General features: G+C 53.4%; 5 protein-coding genes and 4 pseudogenes across 5 annotated transcripts, besides 5 other annotated features; all 9 read left to right on the top strand.

The window, feature by feature from the left end:
• Window positions 1-14,232: part of a sequence feature (areas not merged during assembly with more than two copies in the genome that could not be assigned to a particular haplotype) that runs on past the window's edge.
• Window positions 296-1,405, top strand: Tc00.1047053511183.280 (mucin-associated surface protein (MASP), putative; the record flags this gene model as incomplete). The annotated part of the gene is made up of 1 exon (XM_816813.1): window positions 296-1,405. The coding sequence occupies one exon, from the start codon at window positions 296-298 to the stop codon at window positions 1,403-1,405; it is 1,110 nt and encodes a 369-aa protein (XP_821906.1).
• On the top strand, window positions 1,894-2,532 carry Tc00.1047053511183.270 (annotated as a pseudogene).
• Window positions 2,947-3,891, top strand: Tc00.1047053511183.260 (mucin-associated surface protein (MASP), putative; the record flags this gene model as incomplete). Its single annotated transcript, XM_816812.1, has 1 exon — window positions 2,947-3,891. One exon carries the CDS (start codon window positions 2,947-2,949, stop codon window positions 3,889-3,891), a length of 945 nt encoding a protein of 314 aa, XP_821905.1.
• Tc00.1047053511183.245 lies at window positions 4,972-5,412 on the top strand (annotated as a pseudogene).
• Tc00.1047053511183.230 (trans-sialidase, putative) lies at window positions 8,287-10,842 on the top strand (the record flags this gene model as incomplete). Its single annotated transcript, XM_816811.1, has 1 exon — window positions 8,287-10,842. One exon carries the CDS (start codon window positions 8,287-8,289, stop codon window positions 10,840-10,842), a length of 2,556 nt encoding a protein of 851 aa, XP_821904.1.
• Window positions 10,966-11,032: a sequence feature (A-rich).
• Window positions 14,233-15,108: a sequence feature (heterozygous, non-Esmeraldo-like haplotype).
• Tc00.1047053511183.210 (mucin TcMUCII, putative) lies at window positions 14,571-15,407 on the top strand (the record flags this gene model as incomplete). The annotated part of the gene is made up of 1 exon (XM_816810.1): window positions 14,571-15,407. One exon carries the CDS (start codon window positions 14,571-14,573, stop codon window positions 15,405-15,407), a length of 837 nt encoding a protein of 278 aa, XP_821903.1.
• Window positions 15,109-25,999: part of a sequence feature (areas not merged during assembly with more than two copies in the genome that could not be assigned to a particular haplotype) that runs on past the window's edge.
• Tc00.1047053511183.200 lies at window positions 15,919-17,322 on the top strand (annotated as a pseudogene).
• Tc00.1047053511183.190 (trans-sialidase, putative) lies at window positions 18,606-21,170 on the top strand (the record flags this gene model as incomplete). Its single annotated transcript, XM_816809.1, has 1 exon — window positions 18,606-21,170. The coding sequence occupies one exon, from the start codon at window positions 18,606-18,608 to the stop codon at window positions 21,168-21,170; it is 2,565 nt and encodes an 854-aa protein (XP_821902.1).
• Window positions 21,253-21,390: a sequence feature (A-rich).
• Window positions 23,114-25,171, top strand: Tc00.1047053511183.170 (annotated as a pseudogene).

The raw sequence follows: 25,999 nt of genomic DNA, 5'->3' as shown, positions 1-25,999 counted from the left end.
GTGTGCTGGAGGAGCGCGTGTTGAAGTGAGCGTGGCGTGCCTGTGAGGGCCTGAGGAGAGGGAGTAACAGCAACAGTGACTGTGGGAGTGTGAGGAACGGTGCACGGCGAGGAGCGCTCCTCTTTTTCATTATTGTTGGTGAACCGCGCCCAACTAATTGTTGTTGTGGTGCGTGACTCTCATTGCTGGATGGGACGGTGCGTGTCACTGTGGGACTTGTTTCTCCTTTTTGTTTTTGCTCTGCGTTGACGTGTTGTTAGTTTGTGCTGAAGGCTGCACGCAAGTGACAGGAGTGATGGCGATGATGATGGCTGGCCGTGTGCTGCTGGTGTGTGCCCTCTGCGTGCTGTGGTGCGGTGCTGCCGATGGTGATGTTGTTGGTCCCGTAACTTCCGGCGATCCTGGTGGTGGGCAATCTCCTCTCGCAGATGGGAGTCATGGTGGCAGTGGAGGTAAAAAGGCTGATATTTCTCATGAAAGTAAAAGTGAACCTTTGGTTGCTGCGTCCGGGGAAGAATCACCAACTGTTCGTATTGATCCGGATGGTGTTTCAAGTCTCTCTGAGGAACATTTACGCCCGGAAAAAAGAACCTCCAACGGAAAACAGGAAGAGTCACAATCACCGCCTCAAGATGCATCGCCGACTAAAGTGAATCCAGCAGAAGCACTTGATTTCCTTCCGCAAGAACGGTTGCTCGGCACACCAGAAAAAGAGGTTATCACTAATGGTGGTGGCGGTGGAACTGCGAACGGGGGAAAAGAGGATACCGACCAGAATGCCGGGTTATCCCCTGACAGCAGCGACTCCTCAGTCCCCCCAGTACCACAAGTCAATCACGTATTACCACCAGCAGAGCCATCACCAGCGATGACCGTTTCAGCAGAAGAAACAAACTCACCAGCACTAACAGGCTCGCAGCATGCAACTGAGAGAACAAGCACGACCTCACCGTCACACAGTAAAACGGCGCCTGGAGCACCGGAAAAATCATCAGGGAATGGTGAGCCAAACCAACACAGAGAAGACTCAGAAACACCAGGTTCGATGAAAGATGGACCTACAAGTCATCCAGCAGAAACACCAGCACCATTGGTATCTACAAGTGGCAGTGATGGAGCCCAGAAAAAGGAGGACAAGGTTGATAACAGTGATCAACGGCCTAACAACAAAGAACCACAATACGGGCACGAAGATGGAAATACCGAGGATGCTCCCACAGCAAATGAAACTGCACCACAAACAGCAAAAACGATCACCACTCAAAAGAATGTTACATCTAAGCCTGGCGACAGTGACGGCAGCACCGCGGTCTCCCACATCACCTCCCCTCTTTCGCTTCTTTTTGTTGTTGCGTGTGCGGCTGCTGCGGTGATGGCTGTGCCTGCATGGAGTGTTGTGCGCTGAATGTGAACGAAGGCTGAAGGCAACTGAAGTGTTTTTGTGCTAGATATTGGCCGCACTTCCCGTGGACCAACAATTCGCGTGGTGTGCGGAGATATCTCTTTTTTTATTATAGCTTTGCTGTTGTGTTGCTGTGGGCGCTGCACCTCCTCTTGTGTGTGTGCGTACCCTCCGTGAGGGGTGCCGACACGACGGACCGCTCTCGCCGTGTGTGCATGCGGTGGAGCCTTGTGTGCCGCTCCTGTTTGCTTCTCCCTCTTCCATCTGTGTGTTGGTGTTGCGGCAGGGCTGTGTGTGTGTGCGTGTTGCCGTGGATTGGAGTGTGTGTCGTGCGTGGTGTGCGGCGTGCGGTGCATGCCTGGCTGCTGCCCTCTCCTCATGTGGTGTGCCCTCTGTGTGTGTCTGCCGCACCTCTCGTCTCCCCTGTTGCTCTCCATGTCCCTCACTGCGCAGATCAGCTCCACACCACTGAACGACCACACTCGCGGTGATGACGACGTGCCGTCTGCTGTGCGCCCTGTTGGTGCTTGCCCTGTGCTGCTGCCCGTCCGTGTGCGCGGCAGAGACTGTTGGAGACATTTCCGCCGGCTCGGGCATGTCGCCCCCTCAGTCAAAAGCGCGAGATAATCCCGATAATGGACAGGATTCAGACGGACAATGGTGCGGAACTGGCAGATAGTAGGAGCGTTGAGGAAGGGTTACGAAATGGGGGCTCGACTCCTCTAAAGAGACAAGAGAACACTGTAGAGGTACAGAAACCAAATACAGAGGCTGCTGCGTTACAGTCGGGAAGTGCGGCGTCCGGTGCAGGACAGGTTTTAAACGAAAAGCCCGGTTCGATACAGGTATCAGGTACGGCTGTTGAGGGACAGGATGGGAAAAAAGCCGATAAGGAAATAAAAGCAACTACTTCCACGACGTCCACGACGACGACGAAGGCGCCAACTACTTCCACGACCGCTGCAACACAGGCACCAAGTACCACTACGACTACAGAGGCGTCAACCACCACGACCACCCGCGCACCGTCACGTCTCCGCGAAATCGACGGCAGCCTCGGCAGCTCTGCGTGGGTGTGTGCCCCGCTGCTGCTCGCAGTATCCGCGCTGGCGTACACCGCTGTGGGCTGAAAGGGAGCATGGGCTGTGCGTGCCAGCACTCAGCCACGGGGACATGTGTACGTCTACTGTGGTCCTATGTATGAAGTAAGAGTAATTACGCTGATTGTTTTTTGCTTTGTTTGCTTCCGCTGCCCTGCTGTGCGCTACGCGTTGCTTCCCACATCCGCCACGTTGAACGCATCCCAGACACACTCATATGCATGCGCAGCGGAGTCTTGAGTGTGTTTTTTTTGTTGTTAAATTGTTGCAGGTCGCTGTGCGTTTTTTGCATTTTCATTGGTTCAATATTTCTCATGAAACGCGTACTGCTTCTGGTGTTTGTGACTGTGTATGGTGTAGCGGCCGTGTCTCTTTCCTTTGCTTTCACTCTGCGTTGACGTGATGTTAGTTTGTGCTGGAGGCTGCACGCAAGTGACAGGAGTGATGGCGATGATGGCTGGCCGTGTGCTGCTGGTGTGCGCCCTCTGCGTGCTGTGGTGTGGTGCTGCGGTGGTGGCGTCGTCGTTGCCTGGTGCTACCACTGTCCAAAGTGCTTGGTCGGAGTATATGTTCCTAAATTGGCATGAACTGCTAAAGAACGAGTGCAAGGCGGAAAATGCTACAGAAACGAATTTTGATGAATCAGCTGTGAAGTGTTGTGTTCATAATGCGATGAGGGAGCTTTGCTACGATGTTTACGGTAAGACTGTCATGGAAAATAAAGACGCTAATGTTGGGGTTATTTGCAAAGAGTATGCTGGAGAACCAAATCATGCTGGTGAATGCCCAAAACAGCAACAGAACCCGTTGCCTGATGCGGAAGCTACAGTGGGACTATCAGTTCCAGAAGTACCGGGAAAGGAAAGAAGTTTGAGAGCACCAGCGGCAGCACCACCGGGAGCATCAACGGCAAAACCAACAGATCCACCACCATCACTGCCTGTGGAAGGACAACATGACGGTGCAGATGACATGCCGGGGCCAAATTCAGAAGAAACCTCAGAGAGCATGAAGACAACCAAAGATTTGGCAGAAGAGGACATTGTCACCACCGCAGACACCAAACAAAATGAAGCATCTAACGGTCAGACCGAAGCAACCACAAAAACACCTCCGCAAGCCAGCGATGATGATGATAACGAAACGGACAAGGGCACTGGAGAAGATACTCCGAACAATGCACCGGAGTCCGATGTTTCCGAGACAGAGGAAAACCACGATGAAAACAAAGGCAATAATTCGAAGGAAACACCGGTCCAAGTTGCGGGTATAAAAACTGTCACGGCGAAGCCTGGCGACACCGATGGCAGCACCGCGGTCTCGCACACCACCTCCCCTCTTTTGCTTCTTCTTGTTGTTGCGTGTGCGGCTGCGGTGGTGGCCGCGTGAGAGTGAGTGTGAGAGAGCCATGCACCGCCCGCACACACACTCTTCCTTCTCTCTCTCTGTGTGTGTGTCCCCTTGCATGGACTCTCGCCCTCACCTCACCCCACGAGGCACACACAATAATGTGCCCATTGTATATATGCATGCACACCCATGCAGGCCCGTTGGTGCTCTCTTTTGCACGACACGCACCGCTGCCGTCCTGCCTGGCTGCATGGGCGGAGCACCGTAACTGTTTCTGTTTTGTTTTTATTGCATTGAGTGGGCGACCTCTCTCTCTCTCTCCCTCTGTGTGTGTGTTTTTTGCTTTACGGGAGCAGTGAGAGTGTGTGTGCGCTGGTCGTCCCACGCTTCGGCTTTTTCTTTTGTTTTGAATCTTTGCTTCTGTTGTGGTTGAGTGCACCCATTTTAATTTCATTGATTGGTTTTCTTCTTAAAGTGCGGATGGCTGAATTTTCCCTTTTGTATTCTCCTGTTCTTTGTTTCTTCCCACGCAATCGGTCCTTGTTGCTTCAGCGAGCCACGAAATATTTGCCTAACACCCACATCAATGGCTTACTTGCTCTACACCCCGCATTAGTTTGAGACGCTGGTGCTGCTGCATGTGATGATGCCTGTGATGTGTTGTGCATGCGGGTGCTTTGCTGTCACTTTGACGTACCCTCGATTTGTTGAATATGTTATGCGTGCCGACAGCACGAATTGGATCCGCGTTGTTGTGAGGGACGCACCCTTTTTGAGCAGTTGGTGCGCTGCAGCCATACACCGTCATTGGGAGGGATGGATGCCCATCCGCATCAAGGTTTCCATAAGGGACCTGGATGATACCAGGAAGTATTGTATCTCAGAGCGGTACTACGCAATGAATTCATTGAATGGCAATTGCGAGTCTGAAGGTGACGTTGTATCCTCTGCGCACGGGATCATTCTCGAGAATGAAGTTGTTCCTGTTGCTGTCCACCCGCATGCGGATCGTCTGCCCGTGCAGCCACTGGAGGGTTCTTTGATTGTGCCCCCATTTGCCACGGGCAGCGTTTGCATTCGGTTTACGGTGCGTGCTGGGCATTGTTCCACTGGTGTTGCCAATGCTGACATGGTGCTCTCCGTGGCAGAGCGCTGTCGGTGGTGGTGCACTCGACGACTGCCGCGATGGCAGCGAGGAGCCCCGCGACTGCGACGACATTGATGGCATGGAGCTGCGGGATGGCGATGGTGACGGGAGGACGCTGGAGTCGCACTGGTCGCAGCGCCACACGAAGGATGAGTGGATGGCACCGATTGGGAGTGCCGGCTGCTGCACGGAGCTGACGCTGGCCGCACCGGCTGACCTGGGCTGCATGAGGGTGAAGTGGGATATGGCGGAGCCGATGCGCTGGTGAAGGAATTCGTGCTGTGCGCTGCTGCAGAGGAAGTGCTCCGCACCGAACATGAGTGAATATCCCCAGATGTTCTGAAAAGCGTGCGTTCCTGCCAGACGCTGCACGTTGGATCGGTATTCCAGTGGTTGGTGTGGAGTATCCATGAAGGGTCAGCAAAACGCCCGATGGACAGTTGCCCCATCATTGGTCCCGCACTGGATGTGAGAAATGCTGCTGCTGTTATTTGGAGGGGAGAATATTTTTCTGCGGTGCCTGGGGACAAGCCCTCTTCGTGGTGTCCGGACACGCTTCCCACCAACACGACGGATGCGAGGGACCCGGAAGAAACATACATCTCGGTGCTGCCATGCATGCGGCATTGCGGTGCCTCGGCATGCGGGTGCGTCTGAGAGTGACTGAGAGGGTAACGCCCGTTGTGCCCCATGCACGGCCGAGGCGACGATTACGTGGGTTGCTCCGCCCTACGACGAGGGAAAAGCTATTTTCCGTGACCACGCGCAGGTGTGCACGATATCCGCCACCAGCGGCAGCCTACTTCCAGTGGTTCCGTGGGACGGCGAAGAGAGAGCATGTGGAGCAGGACGGTTTCACCGGCATCTACTGAACAAGCTTTGCCACGGGCATCCGTCCCCGATCCAGAGAGCATTGGGACCGGCCGTGGCACACCACCGAAGGATGTCGACTTAGCTGCTCCCCAGAAGCATCCGTCGCCAGAGGAGAAGGAAGTCGCCTCAGGTGCCACGACGGCAACGGAGTGCTCTTGCCCAGCGACACCGCGGGCGCGCCGCAGGGGGCGGAGAGGAGAGCGATCTTCCGGACATCGACGATGTGGCCGCCGATGGTGTGATGTCTGTTTTGGGACAATCATTAGGAGATGAGGCCGCCAGCGACAAGGACGGTGGCGGTGCCACAGCCACGGAACCCAAGGGCCCTGATGCCGCTGATGACACGCAGGGCGCCGTGGACCCTCCACCGAGGGAGGATGATGCGGCGGTGGTGCGCGGGGGTTGGGAGGCCGACATGGAGGACGCCCCGCCTCCGATCCACGGCAGTAACACTGCGGTTGCGGCTTTTCTTCTTCCGCTGATTCTTCTGCTTGCCGTTGCCGCCGCGGTGCCAACACTCAGCAGTGGGTGCAAGAGAGAGGCCTATATCAACTGGCACGTTCCTGTCAGTATATACATACACTCTGCTTGTCTGTATACTTTGTACCAGGGACATGCTGTGTGCACTCTCCCTCTTTTGTCGGTCGCTAATGTGGCGGCACCACGCGTGTATTATGGGTTGGGATAAGAAATTGTTTGACTTCTTCTAGAGGATACTGTGGGGTGTTTGTGTGCGTGTACGAGGGATCTGTGTGGTTTGATTTCCCTATTTTTATTTACCTGCGGTGGCATTGTGTAATGATACTTCCCTTCTCCATTATGTGTGTTCTGGAGTGTCGCTAGGGCACCGGGAGTGGATGCCTGTGGACGTACGCCGTGCATTATGCGCTACATTGGTGGGAGGGGAGACTGACATAACTGGCGGGATTCATAAAGGCGCATTTTTGCCCACAGACCCTGCAGCTGCAGCCTGAGTGGCGCTTTGCATATGGACGTGTGGATTGTTTCTCTCTTGCGAGGCTTTTACTGCTTGTCATTTTCCGCTCGGGTACCGTGCCCGTGGCAGCAGCGGCGGCATCAAAAGGGCTGTTTGTGCGTGGAGAGTCCTTGATTGAGTGCCTGTCTTACTTCTCTGTTCTGTTGATCGATTGTACCGTGTGCCGGCCAAACGGTTGACATGACGTTCTTCTGACGGCGGGGTCCACGTGACATGATGTTGCATCGCGTGCTTTGTTGCGGGTGTGTGATTTCTGCAACAGTCGTTGGGCGGTTGCCTGCTGTGTCGTTGAGGGCGGCCTGGTGACGGGTGTGGATGGACCCGATTGTGTGCCGCGGGAAGGAAGAAGGCAGCGGAGCGATGGACTCACGAGGAGTGCGGTAGCGTGCAGCCATGAAGATTGGCGACAGGGACTCACTGCCGCTGTGAGTTGCCGTGTGTGGTGTTTGTTTCTGTTATTATTAATTTGCGCTGTTGGATGTGGCCGCTGTGGGGGAAGACTGTTTTTTGTTTCTTTTTCACGCCGTCTTGTGATCCTTTTCTGCACCGGCATCACTGTGTTCTTGCCGTACTGTTGCGCCCTCTTTCCCGTCCACTTTGGGGGCAGCTGCGGGTGGGTTTTACATGCCGTGGAGTTGTGTGCCGTGCTGTCCGGTGTTTCATTGTTGCCTGTTCTTCCTGCGTGCACGCGTCCCCCATGCTCATGACAACAACCCTCATGCAAACGCTGCTCCTCCTTTTCCATGCTGCTGATGTGTGTGTGCTCTTCTCATCTTCCTCTCTTTGTCCCTCTCTAGACTGTGTGTGCAGCCGTGATGAATGTGATCACTGGCCGCCTGCTGTTGTTGTGTGCCCTCTGCGTGCTGTGCTGCGGTGTCTACGGTGTTGGCTGTTCTGAAACAAGTTTAGCCGCTCCGGGTACTGTGCCCGGAGACTGCAACAATCTTCGAAGTGAAAACAAGACCATTGGTGGCAATGGAAGAAACAACAATAAAAAGGCTGGCGGCAGCGCATATGCGATGCGAGGGTAGGTTGTACCCTTTTTTGCATCCCGCCGGTTACTTTGTATGTGGGCGCTGCTCGGTGTGTGCTGACGGGTGACGAATAACGACGCACCTGCTGCTATTGGTGACCGTCGCTGTGTTTTTCCCGGTGCACTGTTCTTCCATCTCCTGTTCCGTGTGTCTGTGTGCGTGAGTTGTTGTTGTTGGGAGTGGCTGCGGTGGGGATTATGATGATGCCACTCACTGTGGATGGGTGGCGGTGCTCACTGTTTCATCCTCTTTTCTTGGCATGTTTTCTCTCTATTTCTCTTATTTACACACGAAGAAGGAAAAAAAGCGCTAAACGCTACTGTGAAATTCGAAGGCTCTGAAAGGACCAACAGCACACACACCGCCCACACACACATATTTGTATGCTCTCACGTGTTGCTGCAGTGAAGGCACCCCGCACACACAACCGTCGCCGCGTGACCGGATCCAGCGGGAGGAGGAGGGAAGGAGGAGAGAGTGAGCCGCAGAGGCCCCACATGTTTCGGCATCACTTCTACTCTGCGGTGCTGCTCGTCCTCGTTGTGATGATGTTCTGCAACGCTGGTGGGGCTGCATCTACTGAGGAGGTGTTGTCAGATTCGGAATCTTCAAAGAGGAAGTTGTTTGTTTGGAGAGACACGACGGATAAGGGAACGGTGATTTCGCTCTTTTTTCCCAGTCTTGTTGAAGTGAATGGTGATTTGTTTGCCGTTGCCGGTTCGCTGTCCACGAAGAAGAATGATGAAGGCGGTTTTGCTGGGATTGCCTCGGAGCTCCTGACGTGGGCTGGTGAACAAGCAAAAGAGTTGGATAAAACGAAACTCAAGACACAAGTACTGGAGGAATGTCCTTCTGGAAAAGAGGAATGCCCCACCCAAGCAGTGGATCAGGCTGGCTCTGAAAGCGGAGCGCAAGTACTTCTGGGTAAGCCAACAACAGTTGTGCAGAGAAGTGATATTTACATGGTTGTTGGAATGTATAACCTTAATGGTGCCGCTGCTACTAGGAATGGTATAAAATATGAATGGGGGCTTTTACTGGCGAGAGGGAACGTCACTTTTGATGATGGGGACGGTAAAAGAATTTATTGGACTGATGTTGACGCTCTCCCGATCTCTTCTAATACTGAACAATATGGATATGTGACAGAACTGCTTGGGAGCGGTGGATCGGGTGTTAAGATGGAGGACGGTACGCTTGTGTTCCCTATGGAAGGCCAGGAATATAGGACGGTGAAGGCGAATGACGCAAATACAGCCAGCTGGAGAAAAAGAGTTTCTCTGTTCATATACTCCCCGGATAATAAGAGTTGGAAGCTGTCGAAGGGGATGTCTGAGGGTGGCTGCAGTGCTCTCTCTGTTGTGGAGTGGAAGGACAAAAAACTCATGATGATGACTGCGTGTGATGGTGGCCGCCAGAGGGTGTACGAGTCCGGTGACAAGGGGGAGTCGTGGACGGAGGCACTCGGGACACTCTCGCGCGTGTGGGGCAACAAACACAATCGATATGAAACGGGCGTTGGGAGCGGGTTCATCACAGCGACTGTTGGAGATGATAGTAAAAAAGTGATGCTTGTCACTCTGCCGGTGTATTCGAGTAAGGGCGGAAAAGAAAAGGAAAATGAAAAGGGTGAACTCCATCTTTGGCTGACGGACAACACGCACATTGTTGATATTGGCCCGGTATCCGAGGAAGATGATGACGCTGCCGCCAGCACCCTGTTGTACAAAAGTGCTGAAAGTGGAAATGGTGATAATGAGGGGGAGAAGTTGATTGCACTGTACGAGAAGAAGAAGAAAGTTAATCACGAACTATCTTACGGTATGGTTACTGTGTGTCTGACTGCGCAGCTGCAGCGGGTGAAGGAGGTGCTGACGACGTGGAAGAAAGTGGACGAACGTGTCTCCCAGCTGTGCACCACTTTACTTGCTGAGAAGGTTGCCTTGAGTGAAATCGCCTGCACTACTGATAAGATCACGGATGGGCTGGTTGGATTTTTGTCCGGCAACTTCTCTGATAACACGTGGAAAGACGAGTACCTCGGGGTGAACGCCACAATAAATAATAAAGGTGTGGCGAAGAAGACGGATAACGGCGTGAATTTCACGGGGCGTGGTGCAGGAGCGCAGTGGCCCGTTGGCAGTCAAGGGGAGAATCAGCTGTACCACTTCGCGAACTACAACTTCACTCTTGTGGCGACGGTGTCCATCGACGGTGAGCCGAAGGAGGGTAATATTCCATTGTTGGGCGTGCGTCTGGACGGTGAAGAGAAACTTATGGAGTTGTCATACGACGGTGGAAAGAAGTGGATATTACTGTGCGGTGACGGAACCCCTAAGGAGCACAGCAGCACTTGGGAGAAAGGGAAAACTCAACACGTGGTGCTTTTGATACGGAACGGTAGCCATGGCTCCGCTTACGTCGATGGTCAGCGTGTGGGTGGGGATGCACCATGTGGATTGGAAACTAAGGCATCGAAAGTAATCTCACACTTCTACATTGGAGGGGATGGAGGCAGTGCAGACAGCACAGGGGTCGAAGAAGACGTGTCTGTGACTGTGACGAACGTCCTGCTGTACAACCGTCCGTTGGATAGCACTGAGATTGACGCTTACAACCCGAATAAAGCCTCTATTCCATTTCTGGTGAACACGACTATTGAAGGAGCCAACTCCTCGTCTACTGCTGGACGACAACAGCAGGCGGGAAAGGAACCGTTATTGGAGAGCAGTATTGCGAATGGGGAGACGGCGGGAGGAACGAATGGGCAGGAGGAGGAGGTCCATCCACAGGTCGGGGACGTAAATGCTGCGGCACTCAACAGCAGCCTCGGAAATGTGTCGCAGGGGAATAACAGTGATGCCGGCACTTTGTGTGAGACTGGACTGCTGCCATTGCTGCTTCTTCTGTTGGGACTGTGGGGGTTTGCGGCTCTGTGAGGCGTGAATGGCTGCCGCGTGGGACAATTGCGACCCCCGCTGCACAGAATTACTTCCAAGAACTAATTTATCCTTAAGATAATTTGCTTTTTCTTGCTTTTGCTTTGTTGTGCGTTTTAAACCTTTTCTTTCTTTTCTTTTACTTCTTTTTATTTTTAAATTATTTTGTTTTTTTTTTTCTTTTTCTTTTATCTCTCACTCCCGCATCCCTTTTTTTGCTTTTGGGGCAATCACTGTGGAAGATTTTTTTTTTCTACTCTTCCCTCTTTAATTGTTTGTTGCTGCACTCTTCCTGTGAGGGGTGCCGTGTGTTTGCCGCCCAACTGCTCCACTCGCACACCCACCGACGCGCTCACGACGACGGCCCTGTGCGCCTCGCCTGCTGCACGCATGAGGAGGGGCCGCGACGAACGGCGCGCTGAGGGAGCCGTGACGTGTGGGCGTGCGACGAGGGCCTGTGGGGCGGCGCACACATTTCTTCCCTCTTGTTTTGTTTTCTTGCGGCCAGGGCGGGCAGACACCCGCAGCGCCACACACACAGCCACACCCTGCCGCCGTGTTTTTTTTTCTTTTTTTGCTTTTCGTGTTCATTTCACGCGCTGGCAGTCCCGCCAGCATTTCTCTCCCTCCTGATGATTTTTTTCTTTTGCTGCGCTCACTCCCGATGGAGTGACGCGACCGCCGTCATGTCTGCGTGCTTCTCTCAGTCCCCACACACGAGTGACTGTGCTCTGCGGGCCGCACTCGCACGCCGATGAGAGGGCTGAGGGGAGCAGCAACACGCAGATGACCCCATGAAATATAAACGATGTGCGGACACATGGAGGTCGGACGGTTGAAACACACGCAACCATCTTTTTAATTTTCTTTTCGGGCAAAATATATACGGACAGTTTGGTGTGGCCACACGGCAGCCAGGCGATTTCTAAATTTGTGTGGAACAGTAATGGACGATTTCTTTTTCATTTATAATTATTTTGTGTGATGGGGTTTACATAAGACGAAGGGGATGTTCTTTTTTGTTTTAAATAAATCTTGTGTGGATTGCCGCTGCTTGGGCTGCAGTGCAGTCATGAGTTTGAGCGGTCCTCTTCCTGTTGTTTCCGCCATGCGTCTCCGCTGTACATTTTGTTGTTGTGCGTCCCTCCACACACTCTGCTCCCTCTTTTCTACTTCTTTGCTTTGTGTTTCTGCAGGCACACACACACACACAAGATGCACATTGCAGTGGATTTGAATGCTCCTTTTGTGGTGCATGCTGGCAGTTGCGTGTGGCGGCTGTTGTCTTCTTCCGTGGCCATGAGGCGAAGGGAGTAGAGGGAGCGCGCACCCCGAGTCTCTTTTCCTGCGGGTGTGGTGCACCGCGTGTGACTGCGTTGAGTTGGGCTCCGTGTCCCATTGAGGGCGGGATGGCAGGAAATTTTGTTGCTGCGTCATGGACGGATGAGGGTTCGCTTGCGCGTGTGGCTGGTGTGGTGGCCGCGGTGTTTTTGCCGTTTCCCTGGGGCTGTGGCGATGAGCTGGGGGAGATGGTGGTGGATGTCTTCTCCTCCTGCATGGTGGGTGGCTGCTGGCGTTGTGTGCCTTCGTTGCGTGGATGCCGTCTCGTGGTGTGTGAACTGTGCGGCTGGGCCTGCTGCCCTCTCCACATGTTGTCTGCTCTCACTCGCCGTATCCGCTGCACTCCGTCCCCCTCCCTCCTGTTCCATTACTTTTCCTTCTGCCTCACGGATCGGCTCACTGACACCAGCGACTCCACTGCGGGTGATGATGACTGCAATGATGACGATGGTGACGGTGCGGCTTCGTGTGGTGTGCGCCGTGTTGGTCCTTGCGCTATTGTGCTGCTGCTGCAATTCCGTGTGTGTGGCCACTCCGGCGGAGGGCGAACACAAAAGGGAGGGATGCAGGCGCTGCGTGTGTGCGGGTGCCATGCAACAACGTCACAACAAACATGCTGCGACTCGGTGACCCTCACATAGCTGTGGTCCCCACGAACAGCCGAGGCACGGCCCACATCGATGCACTCAGTGGACGGAGTGAGGCATCTTTTGGGGCGCTGCAGGGAACAGGATGTGTTGACGCAGCCACGACGTGCATGGAGTGTCACGATGGCACAGTCAGCTGTGGTTGGTGGAATATTTACTTCTCGGAGGCAACAGAAAGAAAGAGAGGGCTGCTCCTGCTGCTGGCGTCGTTGCTGCCTTTTGTGGCCTCCCATGCCGATTATTGTCTGTCCGCTGATCATGGGTGGTGTGCCTCCACTAGTGACGTCGTCTGCAGGCATTCCACAGCACCAGTGAAACACACATCACGTCGCATGCTTTGGCTGTGGATGTGGTGTTGTGAATGCAGCCGGTATTATTTTGCCCGACTCCTTTTCACTGCTTTGCGACAAATGGATGCGTCGCCGCCCGAGTCATTCACTGCAGCTCCGTGCGTTGTACTGCCAGCACAAGACTCTCTTGTTGTCTGACGCCTGGCTGACAGTCAAACACCACTGCGTTGGGGCATGCAAGGATGTGGACTGCCGCTCACAGTGTTGGGCACCGCTGTTTGGATGCGGCGGCCACACGAGCGGATGTATTGTGGCGCAACCAAATGCGTGAAATACGCGGAATCACAGCGGCTGCAACAATATCAGCGGTGTGGCACCACGGAATATATGAGGGGGTGATGCATGATGAATCACAGTGGGCGGCATGCGAGGGAAGTGCACCGCGACGGAGCGTCATCCCGCCCTCAGCCTGCAGGGGAATGTGCACCCACAAAATATATGGCCGAGGCACCACCAAACACACATGCCCTTCCATGCAGCAATAAATAGGAGCGAAGGTGCGTTCTGGTGTGTGGGAGTCCACTCACATATTATTCATTTCCACCACAACAAACGGCGAGGAATCAGGTGCCACGGCAACGAAAGGAAAAACAAACATCTATTGCAGCACTTTACCAGCGAAAAGCAGGAACAACACAAACCGAATTATTGGCTGCACCAACACAAGAAACATTCACAGGTGGAAAAAACGTAATTGTGTACCCTGCAGAAATCCCCAACACACGATGCAGGCATGAATGGTTACCCTCCGCAACACAAAACAAAATATGCGGACATCTTCCACTCTCTAAAAAGAAACACAAATAAATGTTTGCTTGCCTTATGCCATTCACTGCGCTTATTTTTTGCGTGTGCTGCTGCTGCGGTGGTGGCCGCGCTTGCATGAAGTGGTGTGCGCTGAATGTGAACTGAGGCCGAAGGGCAACTGAACTTTTTTGTGATGAATATTTTCTGCACTTCCCGTGGACCAACAATTCGCGTGGTGTGCGTGGATCTCTCCTTTTTATTGTTGTTACTTTGCTGTTTTGTTGCTGTGTGCGCTGCACCTTCTCTTTTTTGTGTGCGTACCCTCCGTGAGGGGTGCCGACACGACGGACCGCTCTCTCCGTGTGTGCATGCGGTGGGGCCTTGTGTGCCGCTCCTGTTTGCTCCTCCTCTTCCATCTGTGTGTTGTTGTTGCGGCAGGGCTGTGTGTGTGTGTGTGCCTGTTGCCGTGGATTGGAGTGTGTGTCGTGCGTGGTGTGCGGCGTACGGTGCATGCCTGGCTGCTGCCCTCGCCTCATGTGGTGTGCCCTCTGTGTGTGTCTGCCGCACCTCTCGTCTCCCCTGTTGCTCTCCATGTCCCTCACCGTGCAGATCAGCTCCACACCACTGAACGACCACACTCACGATGATGATGACGTGCCGTCTGCTGTACGCTCTGTTGGTGCTCGCCCTGTGCTGCTGCCCGTCCGATTGCGTGATGGCGAGTGAGAGTAAACCTCATCAAGATGTACCCAGTGTTCAGACGACACCGCTACGGCAGCCAGATCTGGGGGCCAGTTCTTCAAATCCACAAACCCATACAGTCTTGGTTACGGGTATTGACGGTGCAGCAGCTCAAGCAGGTTTGGTCGTTGCTGGACAGGGATCAGGTACGAGGACCGATACCGGAAAAGGGGCAGGTGGAATGGCCGGTACGCCAGGGATTCCGGAAAACAGTGCGGAACATCCACGAAGTGAGAACCAAAAATCACAAGGAACAAGTTCCGGGAACGGCACGGTACAAAATCCAGGTGAGAAAGACACGCCGGGGTTAAAAAACCCGGGCGGTGGGGAACAGAGATCAGGCAGGACGGGCAATTCCGAAAAAGGGACAGATCTTGGACCTGCTCTGCCAGACGGTTCAGATACAACAAGCCTGGAGCTTAGTACGAAACAGGAACCAAGTGGGTCAGGTGAGTCAGGGGGTTCAGGTGGGCCCGCTAACCCAGTGCCACAAATTGGGACGGTCGGTTCGGTGTCGTCACAAATTCAGAAGGAAAATGCACTAAGTACTACGACCACCACGACGACTACTGCGCCACAGGCACCAAGTACCACTACGACTACGAAGGTACCAACCACGACGACCACCCGCGCACCGTCACGTCTCCGCGAAATCGATGGCAGCCTCAGCAGCTCTGCGTGGGTGTGTGCCCCGCTGCTGCTCGCAGTATCCGCGCTGGCGTGCACCGCTGTGGGCTGAAAGGGAGCGTGGGCTGTGCGTGCCAGCACTCAGCCACGGGGACATGTGTACGTCTACTGTGGTCCGATGTATGAAGTAAGAGTAATTACGCTGATTGTTTTTGCTTTGTTTGCTTCCGCTGCCCTGCTGTGTGCTCCGCGTTGCTTCCCACATCCGCCACCTTGAACGCGTCCCAGACACACTCATATGCACGAGACGCACACGACTGTTTGCGTGGACGCACTGTTGAGGATGGGTGCATGCGCACGGGAGCCATTTGGGCGCAGCTCTTTTGTGTTTTTACATTTTTTACTTTATTGCTGCTTGTTTACTTTTGTGTTTTGTTGTTGTTAAATTGTTGCAGGTCGCTGTGCGTTTTTGCACTTTCATTGGCTTGGTATTTCTCATTAAATCCGTGCCGCTGCCTTTTGTGACGTTGCGTGGTGTAGCGGCCGTGTCTCTCACCCTTTGCTTTCACTCTGCGTTGACGGGGAGTTATTTTGTGCCGAAGGCTGCACGCAAGTGAAAGGAGTGATGGCGATGATGATGGCTGGCCGTGTGCTGCTGGTGTGTGCCCTCTGCGTGCTGTGGTGCGGTGCCGGCGGTGGAAGTGTCGACGATTTGGATGTTGACGGTAAAGCCGGCGGTTCTTCGAGTGGTGGTGAAGATACGCTGGGATCGCCAAGACCTTTACTGCCAGAACCAAACCTCTCGGACTTCAGAAAGAAGTCAGCCAGAGCATCAGGGAAACGCGTCACCATCCCGAGCTGCAGGTGAAGTTGTTGGAGATGATGATGCTGAGAAAAAGAAAGAAGATAATGATTCGAATGATGGTGATGATGGCAGTGAAGAATCAGGGCTACCTCCACCACCAGCAACAGGAGCTTCAGGAAAAGAAGACACCAAAAAATCACTTATTACTTTGCCACAAGTATCTGGTGTTGGCAGTTCTGCCGGTGGTGGCGGCGGCCCAAGTGGAAATCCTAACAGAAGCGGTGATAATGTGTTGAGTTCTTCCGCTCTTATTTCTGCTCCTCCACCTTTCATTTCCACTGGTGGCAATGGTTCACAGACCGTTATTGGTGTGTCATCCACCCAGCAAATGGAATATTCAAAAGAAAGTTTGAATTTATTTAAAAAACCTGCGCAGGACATACCGTCCAAAGAGCACCCACAAGAGAAGCCAGCACCCAATGCTCGCGAAGTTTCCTCCACTCAACGAGTGACGACAAAAAGTCAATTTGTTGGTGAGGATACAACTGGAGAAGATGAGGCGCGGAACGGCAATGTAGCAAACGACCCCTCCAGCAAACAAACAGAACAAATAGCGTTACAAAAAACACAGACACAACCAATCAAAGTAACAAAAGATCCAATATCAGCACTACCACCAACAGAGAAATCACCAGCACCAACAGTTAAAGCAGGAAAAGAAATCCCACCGGCAACAACAGGCTCCCAGACCTCAACAGAACAAAAGCAAGAAGGATCACCGTCACAAACCGAAACGCAGCCAAAAGAAATGAAGCAGTCTTCAACAGATGGTGCAGGGGAGCAAAAAGGAAAAGACTCCGTCTCATCAGATTCGATGAAGGATGCAGTTACCGACAACCCAGGAAAACCAACAGCAACAACCATCCCTACAAGTAGAAGTGGAGATGCCCAGGAAAAGGAGGGCAAGGATGATGGCACCGATGAACGGCCTACCTCCAAAGAACACAACAGCAGCCCCGAAACTGGTAATACAAGCGATGCTCTTACAGCCAGCGAAAATACACCACAAAAAGCAGAAACAACAGCCACCACCGTCGCCAAAAAAAATGATACGACTATTGGAGACAGTGACAGCAGCACCGCGGTCTCCCACACCACCTCCCCTCTTTTACTTCTTCTTGTTGTTGCGTGTGCGGCTGCGGCTGCGGTGGTGGCCGCGTGAGAGTGAGGGAGAGAGAGCCGTGCACCGCCCGCACACACACTCTTCCTTCTCTCTCTCTGTGTGTGTGTGTCCCCTTGCATGGAATCTCGCCCTCACCTCACCCCACGAAGCACACACATAATGTGCCCATTGTATATATGCATGCACACCCATGCAGGCCCGTTGGTGCTCTCTTTTGCACGACACGCACCGCTGCCGTCCTGCCTGGCTGCATGGGCGGAGCACCGTAACTGTTTCTGTTTTGTTTTTATTGCATTGAGTGGGCGACCTCTCTCTCTCTCCCTCTGTGTGTGTGTTTTGCTTTACGGGAGCAATGGGAGTGTGTGTGCGCTGGTCGTCCCACGCTGCGGCTTTTTGTTTTGTTTTTCTTTTTGATTTTGTGGTTGGGTGCATCCATTCCGCCGGCTGCGTGTATGTGTGTGACGATATGAGTAATTTGCGTGTGTGCTATCCGCTTCTTTCTTCATGGGTTCTTTTTTTGGACTTTTTGTGGCGCACAGCTGCTCTGCAAGTATGGGCTTCGACAAACACGCAAGCACATGCACACACAGACAAGCCCTGTTGCACACGTTGTGGAGTGGCGTGAAAGCAAGCACGCACACACAAGATTCTGGCTGCGGTTGCTTCTGCGAGAAGAGCTTGAGTCCGCGATTTGCCTCGTCGACGTTTTGTGGGCGTGATGTTGGCGCTGTGCAGCAATTGAATGGTGTGGCCTTTCGGGTGCGTGGGACAATTGCGGATTGACTCGCATCCAACAGCTGTACCTGCCGATGTGGCACTGCCGTTGTGTATACGTTGGCGGGGGATTCTCCGGCTGTGTGGGGTGATGTGCGGGTGCGTTGGAGGAGACAGCAGTTATACGACTAGCGGCAGCGCGTGGGTGCCGCGAGGGGCGTCTGTGGGTTGTTTCTTGTGTGTGGGCGTTGCTTAGTCTCGTGAAGCGTGACGAATAACTATGTACCCGCTGTGGCTCCTGCTGCTTCTTCTGGTGGTGACCGTCGCTGTGTGTTCCCGGTGCACTGTTCTTCCATCTCCTGTTCCGTGTGTGTGTGTGCGTGAGTTGTTGTTGTTGGGAGTGACTGCGGCGGGGATGATGATGCCACTCACTGTGGATGGGTGGCGGTGCTCGCTGTTTCATCCTCTTTTCTTGGCATGTTTTCTCTCTATTTCTCCCTCAATCACACACTAAGAAAGAAGGAAAAAAAAGCGCTAATCGCTACTGTGAAATTTGAAGGCACTGAAAGGACCAACAGCACAGACCGCCCACACACACAGATATTTATATGCTCTCACGTGTTGCTGCAGTGAAGGCACCCCGCACACACAACCGTTGCCGCGTGACCGGATCCAGCGGGAGGAGGAGGGAAGGAAGAGAGAGTGAGCCGCAGAGGCCCCACATGTCCCGGCATCTCTTCTACTCTGCGGTGCTGCTCGTCCTCGTTGTGATGATGTTCTGCTGCGGCAGTGGCGCTGCATCCAATGAGAAGACGCTGACAGATTCGGAACTTCCAAAGAGGAAATTGTTTGTTTGGAGAGACACGACAGATGAGGTAACGGTGGATTCGCTCCGTGTTCCCAGTCTTTTGAAAGTGAATGGTGATGTGTTTGCCGTTGCCGAGGCGCTGTTCACGAGGGGGGTAGAAGGCAGTTTTGCTGGGATTGCCTCGGAGCTCCTGACGTTGACCGATAAACAAACAAGCAAGGAGCTGGATAAAACTAAACTCAAGACACAAGTACTGGGGAAATGTTCTTCTGGAAAAGAGGAATGCCCCACCCAAGCAGTGGATCAGGCTGGCACCAAAAGCGGAGCGCAAGCACTTGTGAGTAAACCAACAACAGTTGTGCATGGAAGTGATATTTACATGCTGGCTGGAACCTACAACCTTGATGGTGTCGCTGCTGCTGGGGAGGATATAACATATGAATGGGGGCTTTTGTTGGCGAGAGGGAACGTCAGTGTTGTTGATGGCCGTAACAAAAGAATTTATTGGACTGATGTTGACGCTCTCCCGATCACTTCTAATACTGAACAATATGGATATGTGACAGAACTGCTTGGGAGCGGTGGATCGGGTGTTAAGATGGAGGACGGTACGCTTGTGTTCCCTATGGAAGGCGAGGTGTATAGAACGGTGGAGGCGGATGAAGAAAATACAGCTGGGGGGGGATACACTGTCTCACTGTTCATATACTTCCCGGATAATAAGAGTTGGAAGCTGTCGAAGGGGATGTCTGCCGATGGCTGCGGTGTTCCCTCCGTCGTGAAGTGGGAGAAGGACAAACTCATGATGATGACTGCGTGTGATGGTGGCCGCAGGGTGTACGAGTCCGGTGACAAGGGGGATTCGTGGACGGAGGCGCTCGGGACACTCTCGCGCGTGTGGGGCAACGACGAGGGAAATGTGTGGAGCGTTAGGAGCGGGTTCACCACAGCAAAGATTGGCGATAACAGGGATGTGATGCTCGTCATTCTGCCGGTGTATTCGAGTAAGGACGGCAATGGAAAGGGTGAACTCCATCTTTGGCTGACAGACAATACGCACATTGTTGATATTGGGCCGGTATCCGAGGAAGATGATGACGTCACCACAAGCTTCTTGTTGTACAAAAGTGCTGGAAGTGGAGATGGTGATAATGAGGGGGAGAAGTTGATTGCACTGTACGAGAAGAAGAAGAAAGTTAATCACGAACTATCTTACGGTATGGTTACTGTGTGTCTGACTGCGCAGCTGCAGCGGGTGAAGGAGGTGCTGACGACGTGGAAGAAAGTGGACGAACGTGTCTCCCAGCTGTGCACCACTTTACTTGCTGAGAAGGTTGCCTTGACTGAAATCGCCTGCACTACTGGTAAGATCACGGATGGGTTGGTTGGATTTTTGTCCGGCAACTTCTCTGAGAACACATGGAGGGACGAGTACCTCGGGGTGAACGCCACAGTAAAGGGGAATGATGGGGCAACAAAGACTTCCGATGGTGTGACGTTCCAGGGAGCGTGGGCGGAGTGGCCCGTTGGCAGTCAAGGGGAGAATCAGCTGTACCACTTTGCGAACTACAACTTCACTCTTGTGGCGACGGTGTCTGTTGACGGTGAGCCGACGGAATATACCCCCATTCCATTGTTGGGTGCGAAGGTGGCTGGCGTTGAAAATAATCCTGTGCTCCTGGGACTGTCGTACAACGGCGGAGGGAAGTGGCAGTTGCTGTGCGGTGACGAAACGAACAAGGAAATAAGCAGCACATGGAAGCGAGGGACAAAACACCAAGTGGCCATTGTGCTACGGAACGGCACCCATGGCTCCGCGTACGTCGATGGTGTGCGTGTGGGTGAGGATGCGCAATGTGAATTGGAAAATACGGATTCGGAAGGGATCTCGCACTTCTACATTGGAGGGGATGGTGGCATTGCAGACAACACAGAAAGCCGAGAAGGCGTGTTTGTGACGGTAACGAACGTCTTGCTGTACAACCGCCTGTTGACTTTTTCAGGTGGGAATGCCGAGGTGGAAGAAGTTACCGATTCACCATCAGCGGAGCCTGCTTCTCCATTTGTGGCAAGGAATCAAAATGCGGCGCCTCCTGCAACGATACCTCCTGAAGCTCCGGTGGAGCAAACGACCTTGCAGCAGCCTCAACAAGGACGTGAAACACAAAAAAATACGATGGTGGTGGAATCTGCCAACACACACCACGCGCCGGCGAATACATCGCAGGGAAGTGTATGGAAGGCGGCGGCTTCGAACTCCCATGCCGTTGGAGAAGCAACAGTTGATGGCGGCACCATGCGTGGGAGCAAACTGCTGCCATCGCTGCTGCTTCTGTTGGGACTGTGGGGGTTTGCGGCTCTGTGAGGAGTGACTGGCTGCCGCGTGGGACACTTGCGACCTCCGCTGCACAGAATTACTTCCAAGAACTAATTTATCCTTAAGATAATTTGCTTTTTCTTGCTTTTGCTTTGTTGTGCGTTTTAAACCTTTTCTTTTTTTTCTTTTACTTCTTTTTATTTTTAAATTATTTTGTGTTTTTTTTCTTTTTCTTTTATCTCTCACTCCCATCCCTTTTTTTGCTTTTGGGGGCAATCACTATGGATTTTTTTCTTTTCTACTCCTCCCTCTTTAATTGTTTGTTGCTGCACTCTTCCTGTGAGGGGTGCCGTGTGTTTCCCGCCCAACTGCTCCACTCGCACACCCACCGACACGCTCATGACGACGGCCCTGTGCGCCTCGCCTGCTGCACGCATGAGGAGGGGCCGCGACGAACGGCGCGCTGAGGGAGCCGTGACGTGTGGGCGTGCGACGAGGGCCTTTGGGGCGGAGCACACATTTCTTTCCCTCTTGTTTTGTTTTCTTGCGGCCAGGGCGGGCAGACACCCGCAGCGCCACACACACAGCCACACCCTGCCGCCGTTGTTTTTTTTTTTTTTCGTGTTCATTTCACGCGCTGGCAGTCCCGTTAGCATTTCTCTCCCTCCTGATGATTTTTTCTTTTGCTGCGCTCACTCCCCGATGGAGTGACGCGACTCCCGTCATGTCTGCGTGCTTCTCTCAGTCCCCACACACACGAGTGACTGTGCTCTGCGGGCCGCATTCGCACGCCGATGAGAGGGCTGCGGGGAGCAGCAACACGCGGATGACCCCGTGAAATATAAACGATGTGCGGACACATGGAGGGTCGGACGGTTGAAACACACGCAACCATCTTTTCGGTTTTCTTTTCGGGCAAAATAAATACGGACAGTTTGGTGTGGCCACACGGCAGCCAGGCGATTTCTAAATTTGTGTGCGACAGTAATGGACGATTTCTTTTTTATAATTATTTTGTGTGATGGGGTTTACATAAGACGAAGGGGATGTTCTTTTTTTGTTTTAAATAAATCTTTTGTGGATTGCCGCTGCTTGGGCTGCAGTGCAGTCATGAGTTTGAGCGGTCCTCTTCTTGTTGTTTCCGCCATGCGTCTCCGCTGTACATTTTTTTGTTGTGCGTCCCTCCACATACTCTGCTCCCTCTTTTCTACTTCTTTGCTTTGTGTTTCTGCAGGCACACACAACCACACACACAAGATGCACATTGCAGTGGATTTGAATGCTCCTTTTGTAGTGCATGCTGGCAGTTGCGTGTGGCGGCTGCGCTGCAATTCTGCGTGCGTGACGGCTGCTGGGAGTCCTGGAGATGTATCTGTTGATGCGGATGCGGTGGTTGTGCCGGTGGATGTGTCGTGTGCTCCGAGTGACGGCAGCCTGAGCTATCGCGTGTGTGTGTGTTTGTGGGCGTGGAAGAAGTGTTCCGCAGCCAGTGCTGAGGCTCAGTAGGAGAATTACACTTTCAGTGGCTTTGATGTGCGCATGCATGGCAGGAATGGTGAGCTGGGTGCTGTGCGCCATGTGGCCAATGCGGTGCACACATGTCGTAACTGTGCTGCCAGCTGTGCAGTGAAAGAGGAAGGGGCCACCGTTGCCTTCACGATGAATGTGACGACACATAAATACGCCGGCCCCTATGAAGTGTGGCGGCGTCATTTTCTCCCGATGGAACCATCCATCCGCCTGCACGGAGCAGCGATGCTGACCAGACAGTTATCCGTCAGTTGCCGCCACCCCGTGAAGGGAGAGATGACACAAAATCTGGTGGGACAACTGCGCCGCAAGTGAATGCTGAGCCGTCACGTCAGAACGAGGATTGGCGGCAGCCTGCGGCGGCTGACGCACCCAACACCGTCGATCCGAGTCCCGCATCCAACACGGAGAGCAACACGTCCGAGAAGAAGCCTGAGTTTGCCTTTGGTTGAAACAGAATAATGGCTCGGACACCACCCGGAAGAAGATCCAAGCCTGTCACCGAGCCGAAGGAGGATCCCGTTGATGATGCGATGAGTGGTTCAATAAATGTTGAGTTGCCGCAGGGAGTTGATCTATTTGTGCCGCAGACGACGCTGGTGCAGTTGGAGGATGGGATTGTTCCAGTTACGACGAGGGATTCGTTTGCCTCACCCTCTCCTGTCAGTGCTGGTGGAGTAATTGCTGCTTTCGCCGAGGGTCACACGGATGCCGAACATCAAGGTGGTCAATTAAGTAAGCCCTTTTCCTCTGATGTTGTTGCGGGGTGCATTGGCTCTGCGTGGGATTGGTCCGCTCTCGTTGGTGAGGTCAATAAAAGGATGCATAGAGGGCACACACTGTGCTTGGTGCAGCGGAGGGAGAGGAGAGTTTGGGTGTTGTGCTCCGCCGCACAACAATCACGAAGGGCCACGGAGTGTTTTCTCCTGCGGGAGGCTCTGATGTGTTCTACAAAGGTGTGTGTTGGAGAGAGGGTGGCTTGGAGCTGAGACTGGTTGTGGGTGATGTCACGAATCCCACGGGTGGCAAGCGGAGTGGACGCATCGAATGGGACGACCCCAAACCACTCCCGGAACGGATCTCTTCTGCTTCTCACGAAGGTGACTGGACGGAGTTCATTGTTTCTGGTGGCGCAGGTGTTGTGATGGAGGATGGCGCGCTTGTGTTTCCTCTGATGGCGAAGGATGAGGCAGAAGACGTTTGCTCCATGATCATTTACTCGACGGACAGCGGCAGTGCCTGGGCGCTCTCTGAGGACACTTCCCCTGCGGAATGCCTTAACCCCCGCGTCACCGAGTGGGAGGGATCACTTCTCATGATTGTTGACTGCGAGAATGGCCGGAGGGTGTACGAGTCGCGTGGCATGGGGACAGCGTGGACGGAGGCCATTGGGACACTCTCAGCCGTGTGGGTCAACACACGATCAGGAGTCCCTCAGAAGGAAAGCCTGCGTGTGGATGCCCTCATCACCGCGACCATTGAGGGAAGGAAGGAGGGTCATGCTGTGCACTCAGAGAGGGCATGCCTCGGGGAAGAAAAGGGCCACTGCGCTCTGCCTTTGGATCACGGACAGCAACCGCACGTTTTCTGTTGGACCGGTTGCCGTGGACAATGCTGCGGATTGGTGCTCGCCAGCACCCTGCTGCACTCGGATGGCAGTTTGCATCTTTTACGACGGAGGGGCAACGGTGAATGCCGTGTCATCTCACTTTCCCGCCTGACGGAGGAACTGAGTGCAATCAATTCCGTCCTCAGTACCTGGGCGCAAAAGGACATTTTCTTCTCCAGCTTGTCTACACCCACGGCGTGTCTGGTGGCAGTGATTTGTCCGATGCCGCCAGTGATGACACGTGGAACGACGAGTACCGTTGCCTGCATGCGGCAGTGACGGAACGCAGTGAAGGACAGCGATGGGTTACAATTGACGGGACTTGAGTCCAGGGCAATATGGCCTGTGAACACTCGGAGTGATGAAGTGCGTCATGTATCTTTGAGCCACGACTTCACACTTGCGGCGTCGGTGAGCATAGAAGAGACTCCGACTGGGAACACGCCTCTACTGACTGCGGTGCTGGCGCACACTGCGTCCAATCATACTATGGGACTGTCGTGCAGCCACAATAAGAAGTGGGAGACGGCGTTCGAAGGCAAGACAACAACACGGAGCAGCAATCGGGAGCCGAGGAAAGAACACCAAGTGGCACTCATGCTGCAATGCAACAAGACCTCTGTGCATATTGATGGTCGGTCGCTGGGAGAGGAAGAGGTGCTGTTAGCAGGCGAGAGGCCACCTGAGGTACTGAGGGTTCGCTTTGGTGCGTGTGGTGGGCACGAATCTCATGTGACGGTGACGGACGTCTTTCTGTACAGCCGCCCACTGAATTCCACTGCGATGCGTGCACTCAAGGACAGCGTCCCCGTTCCGACAAGGGAAGCGGCTCCGACACCGCCCGAGAAGATTCGAGTGGTTGACAGCGTCAGTGAGCACGTTGCTGGGGATATTACAGAAGGGAAATGAATGGGCGCGACGCCCCTGGAAACGAATCCCTACTACAAACAGTCACCTCACAGGGTGTGGAGCGGCTTGAGTCCCGACGACCGCCTCGCCTCTCTCAACGACGTGAACTTGACACTGCGTGATTTAGGCGGTAACAACACCGTGCGTGTGTGCGTGTCTTGTTTATTGCTGCTTCTTCTGGAATTGTATTTGGGTGGTGGCAGACTTCTGAGCCACAGAGTGTGGATCCGCGGCTTCTCACCTAGAATACATGCCGCATTGCCCGCGCTTTTTTACTTATCTTTTATTTCTTCAATGTTTTTACTTTTAAATGTCTTTTTAATGCAGTTCAGATGTAGTAATAAGTACTGTTGTTTTTCCTTTACGTAATGTCCGGCTGATGCACACTGTAATGAGCGAAGTGTTTCCCGCTCTTGCTTGCTTTTCTTTTTGCCCACACGTTGTGCCGGCCCTGCGGCTGTGGAGTCCCACGGACTGCTCGAAAGGAGGATTGGAAGAACAGGCCGGATGCCGCATGAAATGTGAGGGATGTTGTGTGGGCTGGTGAAATAATAATGCGATCTGTTTTTATTTATTTTAATTTCCCTTTTCCTTCTTGGAGCGGGGAATATGTATACACACAAACACACAGTCGTATTGTTGTGGTCGACAAATGAAATAAAAGCCCTGCAAAATCAATTTTTCCATTAATTTGTTGCTTTTGGGAGTCATGCCGGACTCTCGTCTTTTTTATTGTTTCTTTGATCCCTGCGGCTTGTTTCTGTAGTTACCGTATCTGCTGTCACTTTGCGTCTCTGCTTCCCGTTGAGTGTCCCACTGCTGGCCGTGC

The sequence above is a fragment of the Trypanosoma cruzi genome, genomic scaffold (assembly GCF_000209065.1).
Source record: "Trypanosoma cruzi strain CL Brener 1047053517065 genomic scaffold, whole genome shotgun sequence".
Classification (NCBI taxonomy): domain Eukaryota; phylum Euglenozoa; class Kinetoplastea; order Trypanosomatida; family Trypanosomatidae; genus Trypanosoma; species Trypanosoma cruzi.
The sequence above is the reverse complement of the archived record's forward strand: the minus strand, read 5'-3'. Positions and strand labels throughout refer to the sequence as shown.